The sequence below is a fragment of the Anopheles ziemanni genome, chromosome 3 (genome assembly GCF_943734765.1).
Source record: "Anopheles ziemanni chromosome 3, idAnoZiCoDA_A2_x.2, whole genome shotgun sequence".
NCBI lineage: Eukaryota > Metazoa > Arthropoda > Insecta > Diptera > Culicidae > Anopheles > Anopheles ziemanni.
This window is the reverse complement of record NC_080706.1, coordinates 10575192-10595739: the sequence shown is the minus strand read 5'-3', so window position 1 is coordinate 10595739 and position 20548 is coordinate 10575192. Positions and strand designations below refer to the sequence as shown.

The 20548-nt window shown below is 45.7% G+C and overlaps 1 protein-coding gene across 1 annotated transcript in view; it reads right to left on the bottom strand.

Moving 5' to 3' along the window:
• LOC131284041 (uncharacterized) overlaps nt 1–20548 on the bottom strand; it is a 106590-nt gene that overhangs the window by 7180 nt on the left and 78862 nt on the right. Inside the window, exon 5 of the mRNA XM_058312896.1 lies at nt 18518–18529. Coding sequence (XP_058168879.1) covers nt 18518–18529 — 12 coding nt within the window. The remainder of the gene's footprint in view (nt 1–18517; nt 18530–20548) is intronic.

The window sequence follows — 20548 nt, the reverse complement described above, 5'->3', positions numbered from 1 at the left end:
ACGGCTTGTGGATTCCCGCTGGATGCACCACGGGACACCGCTCTCAAGCGCCTTATGACGAAGATGACGACGATGCCGACAAGCAGGTTGATGATGATGATGATGATGATGGTGGTGATAAATTAAAAGTGGCAATTGCGCCACAACCCGGGTCCTCAAACCGCCTAACATCTGCGAGAAATGTGTTTCAACCCTGCAGCTCGCTTGAGCGTGCGACACAAGGGAGCACCAGTGTTGACCCCGATTGATGGCGCTATGCTGTTGCCTCCCCCCAACGGTCCACGCGTGACGTGCGCGTGTTTTTCTACCGAGCGCAACGATGAAAAATCGGTGACGGTCGGGAAGTGAAACTTTCCATGTGCAATTTAAGTAATTTTTCGCCAAGCCAACGGCGGAACGCCTCCCCGGAGGGCGAATTACGATGTCAGTTTTAGTTTTACCTTCCAGCCGCACGGCGGAAGCGCTGCGAAAATATGATGACAGAGCGCCGATGTCACAAATGGCGTGTGCCGCACACACGGAAGGGGGATACGTGTGGATGGTTTTCGGTGCGCCGGTACAGGATTTTCATTTCGAGTCGCATCCTTCCTTCGCTGAACCGCGCGCTGACGCGAGATGGCCCAAAGGAGTACCACCAAATGGGCCATTTTTCACGCCCTACCTGCGTCCGGAAGGCGGGGGTGTTTGGAGTGTGTAAAAACAGGGCTTGGAGAGTAGGTGGAGGGAGGAATGAAATCAACCTCACGAAGCGCCTCAAGCTGCACGTGGAAAAGTGCAGAAGGGCAACGAATCCTCTTACGCTCAACGAAAGCATCACCGAGAAATGGTGGGGAAGTGGAAGAACACCCACCGGCTTCCCTGTACCACAAACCACCTCCTCTTCCACACCTCTTTTCTAGCCAGTTGGGAAGTAATTTAATATCAGTCCTGTGTGGGCGAGCGCTTTACCCAATGAGCGAGCGAATAAATTGTCGCCCGGGCCACAACCACCGTTTACCACAGATTCAATTTACGGTGGACATATTTTTCCGCAAATTTTCGGCCAACCCCCCTCCTCCTCTCCACCAGCCATCGGAAGGGTGTGTGAATTGCACGAGGGAATGCGAGGGTGCCTTGTGATGCGGTAAAAAAGTTTACCAAAGTTTACCATTCGCCGTGGTGGGCCGTGGTCGGCCAAGGATTGATTGACCCTGGCGCAATGGCGGGCCGCTGGGTGAACGGTGGCGCCGGTGTGCGGGAAGTGCGAGATCAAAATGAGAACTTTTCCGAACGATGAAGGTTGAAAGTTGAAACTCCCACCGGGAGGTTCGGCCGGGGGACTTCATAAATGTATGTGACCCGTAATTGATATGGAAAGTTTCTGGAGGCTGGCTGAAGTCTCATCATCTGTTGGTGGTCGTTGAAGGGGCGATGGTGCAGGTGAGAATGGGCTGGTTCCAGTTGATAGTTCCCCAATAACAGGTGGTGATTAAAATGTATGTCTGACGATGATGTGAATTCGATAACGAAGAATTATAAAAGAGTTCACGTCATATGAATTTTATAATTTCGAATAATGATGAATATATTTCATCAATTTTATAATTAACAAGTTCCATTAAATATAAATGTCTTATAGCACTCTTTAAGTTAAAAAAAACTTATTATATCATAATTTCAAGTACACTCTATACGAAAAAACCCTCCGATTTCAAATTACTGAAATACTATACTTTAAATCCTTCGAAGAATAGTTTTAAACCTTTAAAGCAACGCAGTAACTACAACAAAATTGAGAGTATGTTTTAAATATTGTGCGAGACATTGCAATTAATACACATCCCTTTAAACAACAGAACGAATTCAATGTATAGATTCAGCAAAAAAAATGAAAAATGAAAAAAATGTATTGGAATGCTTAACAAAAAATCCTAATATCGAATCCATTCTCCGTTTTTTTCATCTTGGTGCTACACGCGCGAGAAAAACGGCACGTGGAAAAAGCAAGCTATTTTACGCTTATCGCCAGTTTGTACCGGTATTGAACAATTGCCCAATACAGAACGGTCCCGAGGCTCGGCCGACTGCCGAATCAGGTGGAAGACATAATTTAAACAGCCTGCTCGAATCTGCAAATTAGCGGGCCCCGTGTATTTCGTATTGATTCGCCCAAAGGGAACACGCCGGCCGATTTTCACACCCAATCATCTTGCCTTGGACGGCTTTTCTTTTCTGTGTTTGGATTTTATTATTTTTTTCTTCATCTCTTCCATCGCCAATCAACCGCACCCGAGGCGTCGGTCTTTCCTTTTTCGCCACCAAGGCGAGCGTGAAAACCGGACGAGGGCAATAGGAAAAACCACTCAGCCGATGGGCCCGAAATGGCGCGTAATTGGCTCAATATTAAAATTTACTCAATGGAATGCAAATTTGTCTCACGCTATTCGATTTTCCGGCGGCTCTCGGCCCGGGTGTCCGATGGCCATGGAGGGTGGAGGGGAAAAAATGTCACCCGGACAAACGAAGGAAACTAAAGCCGACCGGCAGCAGCTTGCGTTTGCCTCGTTTCGACTGTCGGCTTTCGTTCGAACGGTTTTTCCTTCCTTCAGTTTTTTTTGTGTTCTTCACCGGCGCTGTTTTTCCTCCAGCATAATTCAAGTCCTATTGCTTTTACTTACCGCTGTTGTCAGCTTGTGTCGCGGCCAAAATGTTGCTCAAATAAGCGAATATAAAAGCATTCCCGCGTTTCCAAGCATGCGAAAGATGAAGCAAACCGAACGAAATCCCGAAACTGGCGCAGGCAGAAGAAAAAACACTTGCTTCATTATTCTTACTTTATTTTTCTTACAATTTTTCCTCCCCGTCACTCATTTCCGGCCATTTTCCCCGGTGCGCACAGGGTAGCGGCGATGGCCTAGAAGGCCGCGGCTGTCGGTTCAAATTTTTCTTCTCTCTTTTCTGACCTTTGACTGCATTCGCTCTGAATGTATTCATGGCCAGGCCCTTTACATCCCGTTCCCCCCAATTCGGTTCCCACGTTCTCTCTTCTCGTCTTTTCTATTCGGGAAATAAATGATTGTTGTTGTTGTGCCTGGTGTGTGGCGAAACAAAAGGCGCGAACGATTTATGCCCACCCGAATGGCGGCCAGCAGAGGAGCACCGGTTGGAAAGCACCGACTTCAAAAAATCTCTCCCTTCGCGGAAACGCTAAAGACAATGGCAACTCATCGTGCGCTGGAAGGAAAAGCCCACCGGTGCCACTTGAAATGGTTGATTGTTCTTCCCTTGGTTCGTCTTTTTGTCCAGCTTTCCGTGGGACCATGGAATACCTGCTATACACCCAACGGAGACCGTGGCTGAGAGAGCTCAAAAACTGACTCTGTATCGCGATTTCAGCTTTCCGTTGTTTTTCGTCTGTTTTTGGGTATGTTTGGCCGCACCGGTTTTTTTTCCATTGTTAAGCACCCACACCGTCCCTTGGGTGTTGTTTTTATTTTCGCTCCCACCGTTGCCCTTTGCCCTGACCATTTTTTAACGTTATTCACTCGACTTCGGGTCGTCCACCGGGGGCCGACATAATTAGACAGCAATGTTGTGACTTGATTTAGTAGTTGATGGAGGCGCATGGTGCTTTTCGACCTACCGGTACAAGGCAGGTTTTCAAGCGTGGGCAGAGACGGCGAGCAAATATGAAAGCAAACAAAATGGAATAAAAAAATCTGTTCTGGGCAATCTCAGAAACAAATCAGTGGTCGGGGATCGCATGGGCGGGGGTGTGAGCGCGGACAAAAACGATTAGCCTCGAGTTCGTTATTGGCGAGGACAGATTGAGAGCAAAGCGGTGTCATTTAATGGGACAATAATTGCGTGGATATTAGAATAAACGAGATGTGAGCACAATAGACCTGGACCTGAAGAGGACAAGGTAAATGAGTTGCTTGAAATATTATGCCCTATCTTGTTTTACTCTGTCATAAAATGATTTCCCTTGAAAGATGGAAGTCTACAATTAATTTGGAAACAATAACCAAATTTTAATTAATGCTCCACAAAATAGTTAGTGTTGAGAAGAAAATACATTTCTGTCTGTCTAAAAACATCACTTAATCTTCATTTAATTTTACTAAGATTTTATCAACCTTCCTTTTGATTCAGAATCGTGTTGTGACATTGTTTATATGGTGAACAATGTTCATTCCTTTTGAGGCTGCAAATAACACCCATTGTAGTTGACTGCATCGTTAAAACAACTAAGGCATCGTTCTGTGCCCGTCCCGCCTAATCGAAAGTGCAGCAACCAAGCCAATGCACCAAAGCGCATAATGGCTGCACAATCGGGAATAATGCAACAATGAATGGAACCGCAACACAACACGACACATCACAGGTTGACAGACGCTCGGGAGGCCATGCTTTTCGGGATAATGTTTTCGCTTCCAATGCACCGGAAATACGTGCTATTAAGCGGTTACAACGACGCCACAGACACGCACAAGTACACACAATCTCAAATGGTCTTCACTTCTTACGAGCGGGGAACAAGGGTGAGGAAGCCTTTCGAAAACAATTCCGTTACATGCCTGGCATACACGATAAACCGGTTCTCTCGGCTGCGTGAGGAAGGTCGGTGAAACGGTCGCTTTGCTCGGGAACAAAAGAACCCCTCCTGTGCAGTGCTGTTTGCATACGTGTAGGCGCAAGATCGTTTCGAAATGGAACGGCTCGACGATGGAGCGGACTTTCGATAATAGAAACGGTGGCTTGCATCCGGGGCAGCATGGGAGGGACACAGACTGTTGCTTCGACCTCGGCAGTCACTTTATGTGTGCGTTTACTTGTGTGTGTGTGTGTGTGTGTTAAAATTCCTTGAATCCACTGCCACCGGATTGTGCACGAAAGGTGCATTAAGTGCACACGCGTCTCTCGACACGTTCGTCCCGGAACGGAGCGGAAAGCGTGAAAGACATTGTATTGTGGCACGACAAGAAAGTTTCCTTCCATTATTGTGCACCACGCCTTCGCCCGGGCTCGCTCGGGGGTTAATCGACACCCTGGCGCGCTTGTTTCTTTTATCGTGCCGTGCAGTCGACGGTGACGTTTGCGACGGTTTGTCGCAGTTTGTTGCCGCTGAAAGAAGCGTAAAGGGGAGAGAGTGGGACGTTGGCATCTGTTGCATTTCTTTGCCATACCCTACGGAACGATGTGCGGTGGCTTTCCGCAACGGTTGGGCCGCTGTTCGTCTTGGCAGAAGGAACGTTAAAATATACTCCAACGAAAAGCGGAAACAGGAAACGCGAGGGCAAAACAGAATGACAGGAGATACGGCTCGAGCGGGCGCCGTGTGGACCCGTGAACAAGGTGTAGGGAACGAGGACGTTCCGACCACTTGGCGAAACTTTGCTCATTTGCGTCGAGCGCTCGGGCTACAGATTTATCCTTCTCTGCCGGCCGGAAGCCGTCGCTGCACTCGGGAAATTCTTCGTGCGCGTCGGTCTGCCAAGACAAGGGAAGGAAATGCACCTCGGTTTTTGTTGCGTTAATGTCATTTGCGGCCACAAGCGGAAGCGCCTGGACTTGCGACTGGCAAGTGCAACACGGTGCGGTTCGCTTTGTGTCGAATCGCTTCGGAAACGGAAGTGTGGAGTGCGTTTTTGCATATTTTTTAAGCGGGTAAAAAGTTGATTTGCTGTTGACAAAACGTCCTGCCTCTGGTGGCTTCCCATGAATATAGTGCACCGGAAGGGCAAGAAATGACGGTAGCATAGTTTTCCCCAAGAAAAAGTTCGGTCCATTCTAATTCCTTTCACTGTTGTGCTGGTAAAGGAAAATAACAAAATTGAAAACATAAAATAGAATTAAGGGAAAACAACGCGCTGTTTGAAGCACAAAATGCACCAAGAGTGACACACGAAGCGAAAACAGTTTCATCCATTATGGCGATCTGGAGTTCGCAGAAAGCGGTGACGATGAAACGAGGGCAAAGTAAAAAACAACTATCCATATTCCACGGAAGCATTCGTTTGCGTTTTTCAATTTCACGCAAACGGCGTAAAGTTTCGCTCCTTGAAAAGTTTGCATATTTTAGCACCACTATTTCACGCTTGCTACGGTCGCACGAGCACATCGGGGTTGGCATCTGCAATCTGGCCTTTATATAACCGCACCGTGCGTGAATGGGGTGAAACCAAGGGACGGGACTGGCGAAAGCGACTAGAAAGAAATCGGCCCCAATACACCGACGACAAATGGATTCAAATACAACACAGGGCAAATCTCACCGGTGGTGCGGCGTGAGAATGATTGTTTTTAAAGTGCTTGTACAACACGAATGATCGAGCAGGCTGTGGGGGGGCGTTTGAGAAAGGGAAAGGACCCGATTTGCAGAGAAAACTCCCTTGCAAGAGGCAATGTGTCAAATCCGCAGTCGGTGTGAAGCTGGTCGCGCGACCCCGGGAAAGTGCCATTTTCTCCGAGCAACCGCTTATGACAAATGGACCCCACCGGGACAAAGATCGGTCGGTTGAATCGAACGGCGACGAAGTGGTGAGGTGAAGCAAGCAAGGCGAACCCGGGACAAGAGGTTGTAACAACGGAAAACTTTTCCAAACAACGAGGGCAAAGGATTGAAATGTTGTGGCATTGGCTCCGAGCCGAAGCGAACCTTCGTTCGTTCACGAGCAGTTTTTCCTCGGAATGTAAGCAAGCGGAATCGGAGCTGCTATGCGCCGCGCGAAAAACACACCCCCTTCACTGCCCTCCAAAAACTTCCTCCTCCTCAACCTTTCTATTCTTTGCCGACCGAGGATGATTTATGGAAAATTTCAAACTGCTAAAACTCACCCGGCGAAAGGGACGGACAGCTTTCAGCAGCTTTACGTGTCAGTGCGTCGGAAGTTGGCACGTCCCCGGCCCCTTCCATCCCTCCACGTCCGTCATGTGACTGAGTGAATGACTGACTGGCTGACTGCCTGACTGCCGGAGTGACTGGTTTGCTGGCCGGGCGGTATGCTGATGGATGGATGCTTCCAACGACTGACTTTCCCGAGGTGACCTTCCGTTCCAGCGTTCTGCCACCGGGCGGGCGGAGGCTCGAAAGTTTGAGACTAATGATTTGTAAAACGTAACAATCTCTAGCCCAAACAGCGAGGTGATGGGTTCCCGAACGGCATGGTGGAAAACCGGGAACGACAGTTGAACGGTTCGTTTCCGTCCGTTAACTAGTTTACATTTGTTCAGAGAAGCGGCAATCGGGGGGTGGGAGGGAGGGGGAGGGGACGACGGTGAGAGAGCAATGTTTTGGGTTACTACAAGTTTATCTCAGCATCGTTAAGAGAGTAACATTTTGTTTGTTTCTACGAGTTTATGCAGTTAAAAATAAATAAAAGTTCTTTCATGATAATGCTTTTCAACACGATAAAAAAAATTAATTTAAGTTATAAGCAGATGCTGTAAATACTTCTCGATAAAATAGTGTGTAGCCAACCTATGTTTCATTTAACTTTATAGGCAAATTTTCATTTATGGTGTGTGCGAATGTTTTTGCATCTTTATCACTTTCTTTCTGCATAAATTATCCGTTACAAAAAATCGCAAATTTAGATGTAGCGGCAATCGTTTGATAATAAATTAATACAACATGTCCACGTTTATCTTTCAGCAGAACCGCAATGAACGTACGGCGGTGGAATGAAAATTAACCATGTATGAGATTGTTATCATTCTTCTTCGATATAAGTGTTTTTTCCCTACAAAAGTCGGAACACCATGAAGTGAGTAAGAGTTCACTCACACTAACAGCTTCGCCTCGCATGTCGCCCGGACGAGCCCCGTACGAATGTGGAGCTTTGTCTAGTCTAATTGACATGTCGACAGCGCAACCGAAAAGCAGCACGTTTGATGCCTGGCTGTTTGAAGTGAAAGAAAAAATATAAAAAAACGTGAAAAATCCTCACCGAAGCACACGCACATACTCACGAAGCCGGTATGAAAGGACACGTACCTCGATGGTGCTGTCACCGTTGGCAAATTGAATCTGTCACAGATGACAGCCGACGTGTTAATCGGCCTGAGATCAAACTGTGCAGCGAGCAACGAGCACCTTTGCTGGGGCCATCACCCTTCCGGCGCGGTTCTGGAACAATGGAAAACCAGGGCCATTGTGTTTGGAGACTTGTGTGGGTTTCTGTTCCCAAAAGTATTATTCCACGTGCTATAGTTTATGTGCCCTAAGTACAGCTTACTCTGTTTCATTCAACAATGGGCGAAAGTAAGCTCTTTCGTTGTGTTATAAGAATATATTTTTTTTAGCAATTCCAAATAATAATCCTTGTTAAATGGCTTAAAACTTCTTGTGCCACTTTCCGGCCGAAGAAAATTGTAACCGCAGGGATGAATAATCACTACAGTAAAACTTTAAAGAAACCACAATCCATGTTCAACTGTTCATTCTCCAGTCAGAAGGCTTAAGCAATGGCACGAAATAGGCCGGAAGTAAAGTGTCACAAATTGGATACAACATGAATCTTTTCCTTCTTCCCCGTTCCACGTGTAAGTCTAGCTCGGAAAATCTATCCATAAGACTCTTGAAGTAAAAACAAAAGCGTTCTGCCGGCGAAAAACTTTTATAATTGCTAATTTAAAGTGTAACCTGAAGCGTCGACACTCTTACTAAATAAATGAGCCCGTTGCCGGAGTTGCCTCGTGTGTCAGGTTTTTTTTTCACTCGGTTTCAACTTCCGCCTTTAGGGATCCATTTCCGGGGAATGCAAGCACAAGAGCAACCGCGGAGCATAGTACATGAAACCGAAAAAAACTGCGACAAAACCGAAGAAAGTTTGGCGTGGAAGCACATTCTCGCAGATAATCACAGTCCATGCTTCCGGAGATAATCCTTTCGCGATGGCATTGTATTTGAGGTGAGCTGGGAGTTTTTTCTCTATGTAGCTGCATTAGCTTTAAGTTGTAACTTTGTTGTAAGGGTCTTGGACTACTGTAAAGATCATTAACTATGTTCCTAGGATTTTTTTTGCTTCTTAAAAATGTTAATCGAAGTGATTCAATTTCTCCTACCTAGAGGGACGGTCCGTTATATAGCTACATTAACTAATCATGTGCAGTTAAATGAATCTGCCCATTTGCAAAAATGTTTTGATACCTCCATACTTTTTCTTTTTTGTTAAATACTTGCTGATTGTTCGCTTGTTTTAGGTGAAATATTGAACTTCAGTTTTCTTTTTTGATTCAAAATGTATTACTTTTCTTTTACAATTGCAATAGGGTGGAAAATATTAATCTACTCACACTTTAATAAGGAATTATTGAAACAGTTTTGTATCCACACATGCGATTCGTTATTAATATTGCAAGCAGTATGTATAATGCAACGTAAAGATCAGAACATTGGGCATTGAATTACATGGTGGTATTATCTCCCTGTAATCTTACTTTCCTCGCCATATAAAAGACCACAATGAACATTATTGCCCAGCAGATTCGCTTTCGTTGGATTGAAATGAGAGAAACTAGATCCTTTCAAATCATGTTCGTAATAGCGTCTATTGCTCGGAGAGTTCTGTTACGAGAGCCGAGGATAGAGTAATGATCGGACTCGTTTCTTATTCGCATAAATACGAGTGCAGTAAAATTTATTTATGATAAGCCACCAAGCCAAGTGCTACCGCTTCAACTAGCTTGAGCGAGCTTTCAATGGCATCGAGGGCCATCAACGTGAAGAAGCGAGCGCCATCTTGAGCCCGCCAAGGTGAACAACAAACAGGAAACGCATAAATTTCATCTTCGCCATTAAATCGCACCAAGTGGCGTCGCCGTTCGTTCGAACGGAACAGCCCCGGGGCCTTGGCTCCGCTTTCTTTGCTCGGCTCTTCTCGTTCGCAATTTTGATCTTCGACCGGAAATGTGCTCCATTTCTGGGCGCTCTCCAACGGAAGCCAGTCGCTCCGCAGGCGCTGGGGTACAGTTCCACCAGACTCGAACGGTGTCCAATTGTTATTCATCAAATCAAATGGTCACGCCAGCCGCTTTTCCTTCTCCCGGCCATCGCGAAGGCACTCGATCGTGTGCCATTTAAAACTGCATCATTCTCCAAAGGTTTCAGGTAGCGCCGGGAGGTATTTTTTTCTTCCGATGACCTGGTTGAAAAGCAGCTAGTACTTACCAGTAAAATTACTAGTCGCATCAATCTTTCCCTTCTGAATATTGGACAGTGTTGATGGTAAGTGGGAGGAACGTGCGCTTGCCGAGCGTATCAATATAGGGTTTACTTGCCAATTTTACTAACGTACGTCCAATGAGGCTGGCAGCAGCGTAGAATAAAGCAATTTTTTAAATGTTTTACTCAAAATTTGTTCCCTTCCATGTCGCAAACTCGTGGGTTTATAGTTTTCCAACTTTGTCAAAACCATGTGGTGAACAAAGGTAACGAATTTGCTGAACATATTCCGCCCCATCCCGTTATAGGAACAAGTTTTCTGTAGAGAGAAAGAATTCGGTTGCTTGGGACAGCGGTGAACAATTTTCCTGCAACGATGCAAAATGAAACTCAAGAAACGGAAAAGTGAAGCGAACCAGTTCTTGCAAATTGTGATAACCACAAACAAGTGCCGCAGAAAACAGACAAAGCAGTCAGCCCAAGCCGGAAACCGGAAGGGTTTCACCCGAGCCTGCTCACCAAATACAACGTCGAACTTCCGGTGAATGAACTTTTCACCCGTAAGCAACAACATTTGTCACCAAGGCGATCATCCCCCGGAAGGAAACCGGCAGTCGACTTTCCCGCAGAGATGCTGCTGTTGTTGTTGTTGTTGTTGTTTGGCATAAAGCTGTTCTGTTTATACAAAAATACACTCACACACACACACACACACACATGAACAAATGTATAAAGAGAAATGAAAAACAAAACGAAACAGGCCTGTTGCCAACGCCATCGAAGCAGCCGGGTTGACGGGCTGGGAAAAGTTTGTTCGGTGGTGAAAAGTTTTCCGCTTCCAATCCGGAAGTCGGACGAACAACATCCGATCGTTCATCTTTCTGCCCATTGGGAGCGTCCGGTCTTCGAAGAGGCCGTCGAGTGACGTGAAAAGGAACCGCAAAGAAAAACCTACCCCGAACGTGCACGAACATCTGTCAAACAAGTTGGCCACCGATCTCCTCGGTGATGATTGGGATTGGGAGGATTTTTGCCTCCCATCTTCACCTCTTTGGGCACCGACTGCTGCTCAATTTCCCTACCGCCGGAAGTTGTTTCAGGGCGAGGGAGTCCCAGACCCGCGAGAGCCTCGCCAGCACGAATGGAGCCTCGTATGCGTCACGCCGAACCTGAACTAATGATTAATCGTGGTCCATCGTTCAGTGACGGCACCGAGGACCGGAGGACCGACCCGGTTGCGAAACCTTCCCGAGATAATCCACGGTAAATAATGAACTTCCGGCTCGGGCAGCATCCAACGCTTCGGTCGCTCGCTCGCCAGCGAATCCGGTTTTGGGATAAGTTTTGACGACGCAAACCTTCTGCCTTTCTGCGAAACTTATCGGTCACAGCCGTGGGTGGTAGGGAAAACTAACCTGCAGTAGGAAAAACAAACTTCCCCCACACACACACACGCGCACACATGCACACATATACACACAAGCAAACGAGTGCGCGAAAGGCATGCAAAATGGCTGCCAGAAAAAGGGGCCAGCATTTGGAGACGTCGTCGAACGGAAATGGAACGACAACGGGGGACGGTTTTCGGGTTTGCGAAACGAACATGGACGGTTGGAGTTGCGTTCGGGAAAACTTGTGCCATTTGTTACAAATGCAAAGCACACGGGGGCATTGGGGGAAAAGCCCGTCGCACGGAACGTACCGAGTACTGGGCGCCTCCATCGGTTTAGGCTACGTTTTGCGCGTGCGAAAATACTTTTTTGCTTTCGCACTTTGCACCTGCCCGGCAGTTGACAGATCGATGAGTATTTTCCATCGTCGCGAAGGTGAGGAGGGGAAGGGGTAGAAGGGGTTGCACAGTAGACATGCAGGAGATACGCTCCGGTTCAATTTCGGAGGGTTAGTTTCGGCAGTGGGGGAAAAAATGGTTGGCATGAAATACGTTTGATAAATGCATCTTCATTGGCAATTTTTTGCCGTTCACGTATTCGAAGAGTTTGGCATCTATTGGTAACATCTTTTATGTTTCAGCGTCTTCCACCGTCACTATTGGGTATTTAACCGCCAAAAATGGAACACTTTTTTGTCTTTGGTTAGAAACAACTAGGTTTAAAATTGAGTTTAAATTTGCTTTCAAAAGAGGTGAGTTATGTAGAAAATCAATGTTAATAAAAAATTATTTTAATGACATTTTCCATTCCTTTGCAATTTCTTTGCATTCTAATATTGTGTTGATAAATTATAATGAAATATGGAAAAGGCTTGAATATGAAATATAACGAATTTTTATAGTTATCATACAGAAATGTTTTGATTGAAAACCATAAAATAACTCATTTATCAAGCAGAAGGACTTTTCTTATTTCTGTCTTAGATCACGGAACTTATTCAAAATGATTCACATCGACCATATTACGCTCGCAGATCTTTGTGTTACTATAAAAAAGGGGATCGAACTGATTTACTTGAAAAGTTTGATGAGTCAATACGATTTGATGTCCATAAATATAAAGTAAAACTTGAAATAAATCAAACTACGGAATAATCGAGAATCGAATTTGGAATCGAAAATAGAATAATCGGATTGGTTGTCATTGAGCTATAGAAAGAACCTATAAATGTTATATCTCCGGGCTTGATTTGGCTTTTCCAAAACCGATTCCAAAATTCCGATCGTAAGGCTCGTTTATTATGAATAATGAATACTGATCTAGACTGACTATCAAACCTCGTTCACCCACTTCTGAAGGCATCGATTGATTTGGTTGTAAACGTTGTGCCGATTTTCCATTTCCTTGAATCAATATTTGCACATGACCTTGCTTTTCCAGTGGGCCGCAAATAAATCACAATCTCAACCGAACAAGTGAGTAATCTAAATTGATGTAAAAGCGACGTTAGCGTAGCACTTCGAATGTTCTTTTGCAAACCAAATACTTTTCCAAAAACTCTCCCACACACACACACACACACACATACACACAAACACATAACCCATCTAATCTTTGGTGTGTAGGCACGCACCGCTGGTAAAATCAACAGTGAAAACGTGGCAGCGATCTCGTTCTCTTGATCATTCGTTTTTAAGCGTTTAGTTTAACAACCCTTTTGCCCTTCGGCTTTCGACCCCGCCCCATTCCAATCCAGCTCGTCCTCGTATTTGAGAGTCCTACAATGTTGTTTTCCATGTTGCGTTTTTTCTCGCATTTCCCGACCAACGAAAGAATCGTTAAATTTTTAAAGTGCTCATAAAATTGTCGTTTAAACAGCACCCCTCCGGGTGGGAGGCGAGGGTGTAGCGGCATGGCATGGCAAAAGCCATCAGCCGATCGGGACGCTCGGTGTGCGGGGAGTTTTTTAGTGTCAAAATATGGTACCATTTTCCCGCCGCCAGACGCCTCCTACCTGCTTACCTAAAGCGTAACAAGTGACTCGTAAAGTGTTTCGCACTCGTTTGCGTTTGCGCTGCCGAGAGATATCATAAACGCCCGGTCGCTTTCCCGCATCCTTTGCCAGCTTTCCGCCTCGCATGGGAAAGGAAAAACACAAACACAAAATCTCTAACACACACACACCGATTTTGCTGCCGAACGATACTAAAGCGTCGGCTTTCTCGAGGCGGACTCGAGAGCTAAAACGTTATCAGCGTAATGACTTCACATTTTTCAGCCAGTTTTATCCTACATTTGCCGGCACGAGCAAACAGCGTACCTTTTGCGGTCGCCGATAGTCGCGACGCCACGGTAAAAACCCTCCACTACGGTGGAAAAGTGGTCGATGGCTTTGAAGAGGCCCCGCTTCGAGTGCCGCTAAAGGATGAGCAGAATGTTCGTGAATCGGAAAACAGCGGTCAAAAGCGGTTGGCGTTGAATAAAAACACTAGCACAAATAAACAAACAAGACGAAGATGAATAGGAATCGTCAAACACATAAAAATACGCGGGACAATGGAACCATCGAACCATCTTGGAGAAGAAAATCCGCCCCCGGGGAAGCGGCCCGGCTTTCTCATAAATAATATTTAATTAGCGTAATTAAAAGTGGGCTCGGAAAATGTGCTCGATAGCGCCAACTTTGAGAGGTGTGAGAGCGGCTCGTGAAAGGCGCCAAACCCGACCCCCGGGGTCAGTCCGTTTGCCACGCCCGCGCCCATCAACGACGTGCACCTTCTGCCACTTGAACGATGCTCAAGACGTTTCGTGGAGATTGTTTCGCGCACTGCACAGCACAATGACGGAACGTTTCTTTTAATTCCATCAATTTGTGCCGTTTCCGTGCGTTATATTCCATTTACCCCCGAAGCGAACGCGAATGCCGTCGAACTGCCAGGTTTCAGTCATTTTCATTTTTAATGATCCATCAGAGAGCGACCAGCTGGGCCAACGGGTGCGCTGCGAGCAGATTTGAGCCCGAAGACAAACACTCTAGGCTGAGGCGGCGTGACGCATACCGCTTTATCAGGCTCTTCGGGGGCCAGTTGATTATGTAATGTCGCTCATAACTCATTTTTAGCCAGCACCGAATGGGACCCCGGTGGGAAAGCAATGCTGCTTCTTAATCACCGTTTGTGTCACGGTCCTTTTCACTGAATAGGATGTTCAACGAAAGTTTTGATGGCATTGTTGTTTCTTTGGAAGAACTAACCCGCGTCTAATTATGAGTGTACATTTCCGTAGGAATCCCATTCCGGGGCGTTTTGCGGAACAGCAAACATTATGTAGATATCAAATGTTTGCATTAATTTCGTTGTTTCGAATAAATTAAAATATTTTACGAGTGTTATAATCCTGTAAATAATCTGTATCAATGTCCGAAGCAATAGCCCTAGATTGTGTGTGAAAAAGTGTAAATTCATCCATCGGTCCGTTAACCACACCTTGGGATTCGGTTGATTTCCAAACCCTTCTCCCGGGTGTCCATCTTTGTTGTTTCTATTTCGAATTTTGATGGACAGAAGCGAGAGTGAGCGAGCTTAGCTCGACAGGTACGCTAGATGAAAGGATCCTACTCGAAGCTAAACGACACGGAAAACGCTAACCAATGGGGGAAAACAACGTTTGTGGGTTTTGGGAGGTGCTGGTTTTGGAGGATGATTTAATTAAACCCCCTCTTCCCCGATCGGCGCTGCGTACCGAACCGGAACGATAAACCGACCCTGGCTGACGAGGGAAACATCTAATCGTCCCGTTTACCATGCAGTCTAACGAAAACAGTGGCCACTTGTTCCGCTCCTCCTCCTCCTCCTATCGCTTGCTTTCCCGGGACACTTATCAGCCTCGTGAAAATCCGTGGATGCTAATCAGCTGTAAATGTATCAGCTTTTCGCTTGCTTTATCGCGTCTCGGCTTTTTACTGGCCTTCCCGCTTTCCGCCCGGCCGAACCAGCAAGCGTTTGTGCGAGCTCGTGCGGAATCGTTATGCTGATTGATGTTTACTCAAAGTCCTTCACAAAAGCCACCGATTTTCCCAACACCCCGGCCGCGGCTCCCCCCGGTGGACATTCTCCAAATTCCACCCGGGCGCACTAATTGAGTGTTGAAAGTTGGCTCCGCGCCACCCAAAAGGGAGTGGGCGTGAGGGCGCCAATGCCGAGGGTTTGGGTATCGTGATTGTCCGTTCGCTGCCACCGGGGATTGTTTAATGGATTAATTAATTCCCGCACCATCCATTACTTCCCGCGGGATAAGATAAGAAGTCGGTGGCGGTGGGTCGGGGGCTTTCGGGAAGTACCGAGCGTTGCACGGTGATGGTTGAAAATCTCGGCGAAAGTTGATCCGGTCCGTGCCATTTGGGAATGGGAACCCGAGAGCCGATCCGTTGGCGGGACGACGAAGGCGATAATCATTCCGCACAGTCAAATGACGTGCGCTGAAGGATGAAATGAAGACGTTTTGCGGGTGGTTTTTGGGGCGACACGCAAAGAACTGCACTGGGACGTCGGGGGGAGGAGAAGGAATGGCCCGCCATTTGAATGGGTGATAATTGAGCTTTCTTTTCACGCTCTCCAACCGAAGCAAGCTCGCGAAACCCCCTAGAGTTGGAGGATGGAAGCATGACGACAAATTGGCGCGCTCGTTAATATGCGCATAACAATTGATTAGGTGTTTCTCGTTGTTTTCGTGGGAGAGTTTTTGAGATGTGAGAAAATGGTATGTCGTTCGGGACACTACTCACTGCTTTGTCCTTGCAATCTCTGTTCTTATATTGTCTGTTCATCAACTTTTGATGGAAAGTGCCAAATATTAAGACTTCGGTTTTCTGGTCAATTTTGCATTAGGTTGTGGAATCTATATTCTTTAAGAAGATTTTATCTTCATTTAATTCCCCAGAAAATCGTTTTGAATACAATCCAACAGAGTGAACACAGATTATTCTGTCCAATTTAGGGCAAAATTCGATGCTATTGAAAAGTAAAGAAATGAAAAGATACTTCCCACAGGGAGAGTTGCTACTATTCCATCCGCATTACATTGGAAAATGTTTCAGGACGGGGTCTTTGTTACCTCAAACATAGTATACCCTGTCATCCTTTAATGGAGTTAATAGAACTGTCCATCTAGTTTCGGTAGCCTCAAGCCTATCCGGGCCTCAATCTCTCCATCACGCATCACTTTTGTGCTGGTTTCCAGTTCATTCCTATTTGGCAACCTGGAACCGACTCCGACGAATGGGAAACCTGTAGTAAAGCCACTCGTAACGGAACTCACCGGTGCGCTCGATAATGATCAGATGTGTTGTACGTTGTTGTGAAGCACTCGGTCGGCCAAAACCTGTCTACTCCGTTCTACTTTGTGTGGAAACGTTTTTGTACCTCCGATTGAACTACTTCAAGGCAAATTCCATCAGACTAATTGCATTGTAAAGCAAACCTTCCAATCGCTTCGAATCATGGTGCACTCAATTTGAATAGAGTGCAGAGATTCGTATCGAACGGCATGTTTGTCAAATGCTACTGCGTTGCATGGGAAGTTCGGTAGTACGATTCAAAATAGCTACAGTATTTCGTACCAATTTCAGAATTTGCTATGAGACTAGAGGGCAATGATTTCCTCCATCATTAGATTGAACCTCAATATATTCAACTTACTTTACATTAGCTTCGAAGTTCCATTTGCTTCCTACCACAAATTGCTTTTCCGCCTAAAAGTATGCAAATGCCGTGCTTGACCGAAAATCAAACATCTTAACATCGTACGAAAAGTTTAAAACCAAATACCCTAAATTTTACTAATAACTAGCATCAAAACTGGCCATTTTTGATTAAGTACAATCCAAAGGCTTGCCAATATGTGCCAGAAAAGTTGGTAATCAGCGCGCGCACACCGAACGGAAAGTAATTGTAGTAAGTTGCATCATCAATACTTTTGCGCCGTGCCATAACTTACGATTATACAAAAAGCGAAAAAACATTACTCGGTCACCGGCAGTAGAAAAGCACCTGAACGGAGACATAAATTACTCGCTCAACAATTCCACACATCCAGCGCCAAATTGGTGCAAGCAGTTCCGGCAACCGTTTTCCGGCACGATCCGGTTCTGAACTCGGCCCAACTTTTCGCAATCCTTCCGCACCTTCACGCAACCCTACACATACGCTCACACGCAAACACATGCCCTCTCCTTCCCTGGTGTAAGAAAATCGGGTGCTTCTGGCCAGTGTCCACTGCGAGTTTCAGCTCCTGACCGACGTGGAGTTTCGGGTTCCATCCGGGTGCTTATAGCAATAATAAGCACCGTCGTAAAAGTTTCAACTTTCCCACCTTATCAACCGGATCCCCCCATGAGTGGAGGGAGCAACAGCGGGTTGTGTGGGAAGCGGGTCGGAAACCACCCGAGAAACTCCAGTAGCGTGTGGGGCGGCCAGCTTCCACCTTCTCTCACTGCAACCCGAGCATTCGATGGTTCGCTTTTCTGTCCCGCTTCGAGAGCTTACCTGGTGTGTAAAAAAAAAAAATACTTGACCCAAGAAGCAATTTAAAATTTTTCCCATAAACTTTTAATTTTGCTGTTAAGTGTTTTTTCGAGAGAAGTAAAGAAAAAAGACTACACACCGACGGGGGAATCGTGGTGATCCTTTTTCTTTGCTTTGCTTTACTCTCAAACTGCCCAAGAGTGCCTTTTAGCCGTGAGTGCGAAAGCAGCATGGCGCTGTGCTGTAGAAGCCTGTGTGTTTGTGTGCACAATTGAAACGGTGTGCGAGAAGAACAATAAGCGAATCGGTTTGCAAAAGGTGAAACGGAAGTGAAAACGACAAGTGCCTATTTGATCACAATTTTCTCACATTTCAAGGCCGGTCACGGGCCCGGCAAAGGGTTGGGCGAAGTGGTTTGACCAAGGAGGGTTGCTCCCGAGCTGCCGAACGATACGTACCAACGATTCGTGCTGAAAGGAAGATGAAGATAAACCGAATGGTAGATGGGTGTTTGAGCGAATAAAAGGGCTGCAGTAGTTGTTCTTCCATCGACTTTTCAATGGTCAAATAAAACGAAAGCAAACACGGCGTGGAGGTGGAGAAGGACAAAAGTGTTATTAACTTTCGGAAAGTGTCTACGTGACGGCTCATTGTGTCTTCATTAAACACATTAAACTTGCCGGCGGAAGAAAGTGAAAGATCACTAACGATAATGATTCGGGTTCGTAAGGAAGATCGTTTTAGTTTACGAAGAATAAATAAAACAGTAAGGACTTCTTCCGGAGCTCGTTTCGGATTGCGTTCGACTTTACCATGTGTATTGGATTATTTTAATGCTCTTTAAATGTTAAAAGCATATTGCCTGGTAACGCGAGTATAAAAATACACCCGCGGAAAAAAAACCGACGGAATTGAACTTCCACATTTTCTACTCTAGAAGGAATATTATGTCTTTTCATATCAACTTCCTGGAAAATAGGAACCCAAAAGAAATGCGATTCCTTTGGTCATTCGCTCAAGGATCGTCCAAATTGAACGCCCACTTTCATTCCTTAGCGTGCTCCTTTCCTTCCCATTCCAATCCCGGGGATAGAGAAGAGAAACTTTCCAATCATCTCCACTGCTTTGAGACGCTTCCGTCATCCGCTTGTATGCCTTCATAATTTCGAACTAATCGAATCAAGGAGCAGGAGCAACAAAAAAGCTAGGATTCCAAATCGAAGAAGTTCATAAGAAAAATGGTGAATAGAGGGATGAGAAATTAGGATAAAAGCAAACCGAGCGGTGAAAAAACGACGCCTACACACGATACCTCTGTGCAATCCACTTCCTGCACTTTTCGCTGGAGAAATTCAAGCGTTGCGTGAAGAACTTTTCAACCTTGCGTATTGAACTGCACAAGACCCACCACCTTTTTTGTTAGGGTCCGTCACGGTGGAGCTAAAGTTTGAAATGACTTGCGCCATCATTTGCCCGGGTTTGTTCGGCCCGCAAACCCTCCGCATCATCAACAACGACCTCCGCTGGTGAATGTTACCCTCGGATCGGAATTCACAGTTTTAATATTCAGAAATCTTCATCCAATTAAAATATTGATTACTTTCGCCGACGATTCCACCAACCCGGACGAGAGGTTGCACAAGGAGTGGAATTACGAGGAAGACGAGGGAAGACAGGCAGAAGGCCGTTGTCCACTCAATGGAAGAGAAAGACAGCGATTCCTCGCAAGAATACGGATCAGTGGAACTAGAAAACGCCAGAAGCGTCCTCTGAAACCGTGCCGCATGAGCAGGCGAATTTCCTTTGATGTCGTTGCCAGGGTAGGAAAAATGCAAGGCGTGTGATGAAAAGAAAACGCGAAAAAAAACATTACGAAAGGTGAAACTCACCCTCAGTGTCCACGAAAAAGGGAGCCTCGGTTGTTCAAGAAACATCGCAAGTTGATGATACGCGACGCTTTTGGAATGTAATTCTGCTCAATTAAGATGCTGGCGTAAGTTGCGAGAGAATCTTTCGTGCAATTGCAACTAAGTGAAGTTACAAGTTGTCTAAAATGGGACTCGAAAGAGAGAATTCGATACGAACCGAGTTCTTTTCATCTATAGAAAGAGAGTTTATATTAGTCTAAGTGCAGCTCAGGTAGACTTGAGCACAAACTTCAAGCACCTTGAAGACTTTCACACGAAACCAATTAATGAGTTGAATTGAAAAGATTTATAATTCATATTATGGCATATTTCTTATAAACAAGAAAAAAGCACATTTATCTGTCAGATTTGACATTATGTTATGCTTCCTTTTCCATACCAAATTCGTTGAAGTTCTTAAATTTAACAATTTGTAATCGTTTTCAATTTCGAAAGTTAGGTTCTATCTTTGAATATATACACTCGTTCTAAAGAGCTCTATTTGCAGTCCGCTCGGTAGTTTTCCACCCATTTCTAACCGGCTTTCGAATGGATTTTAATTTGATACATCCTTTACTGTTC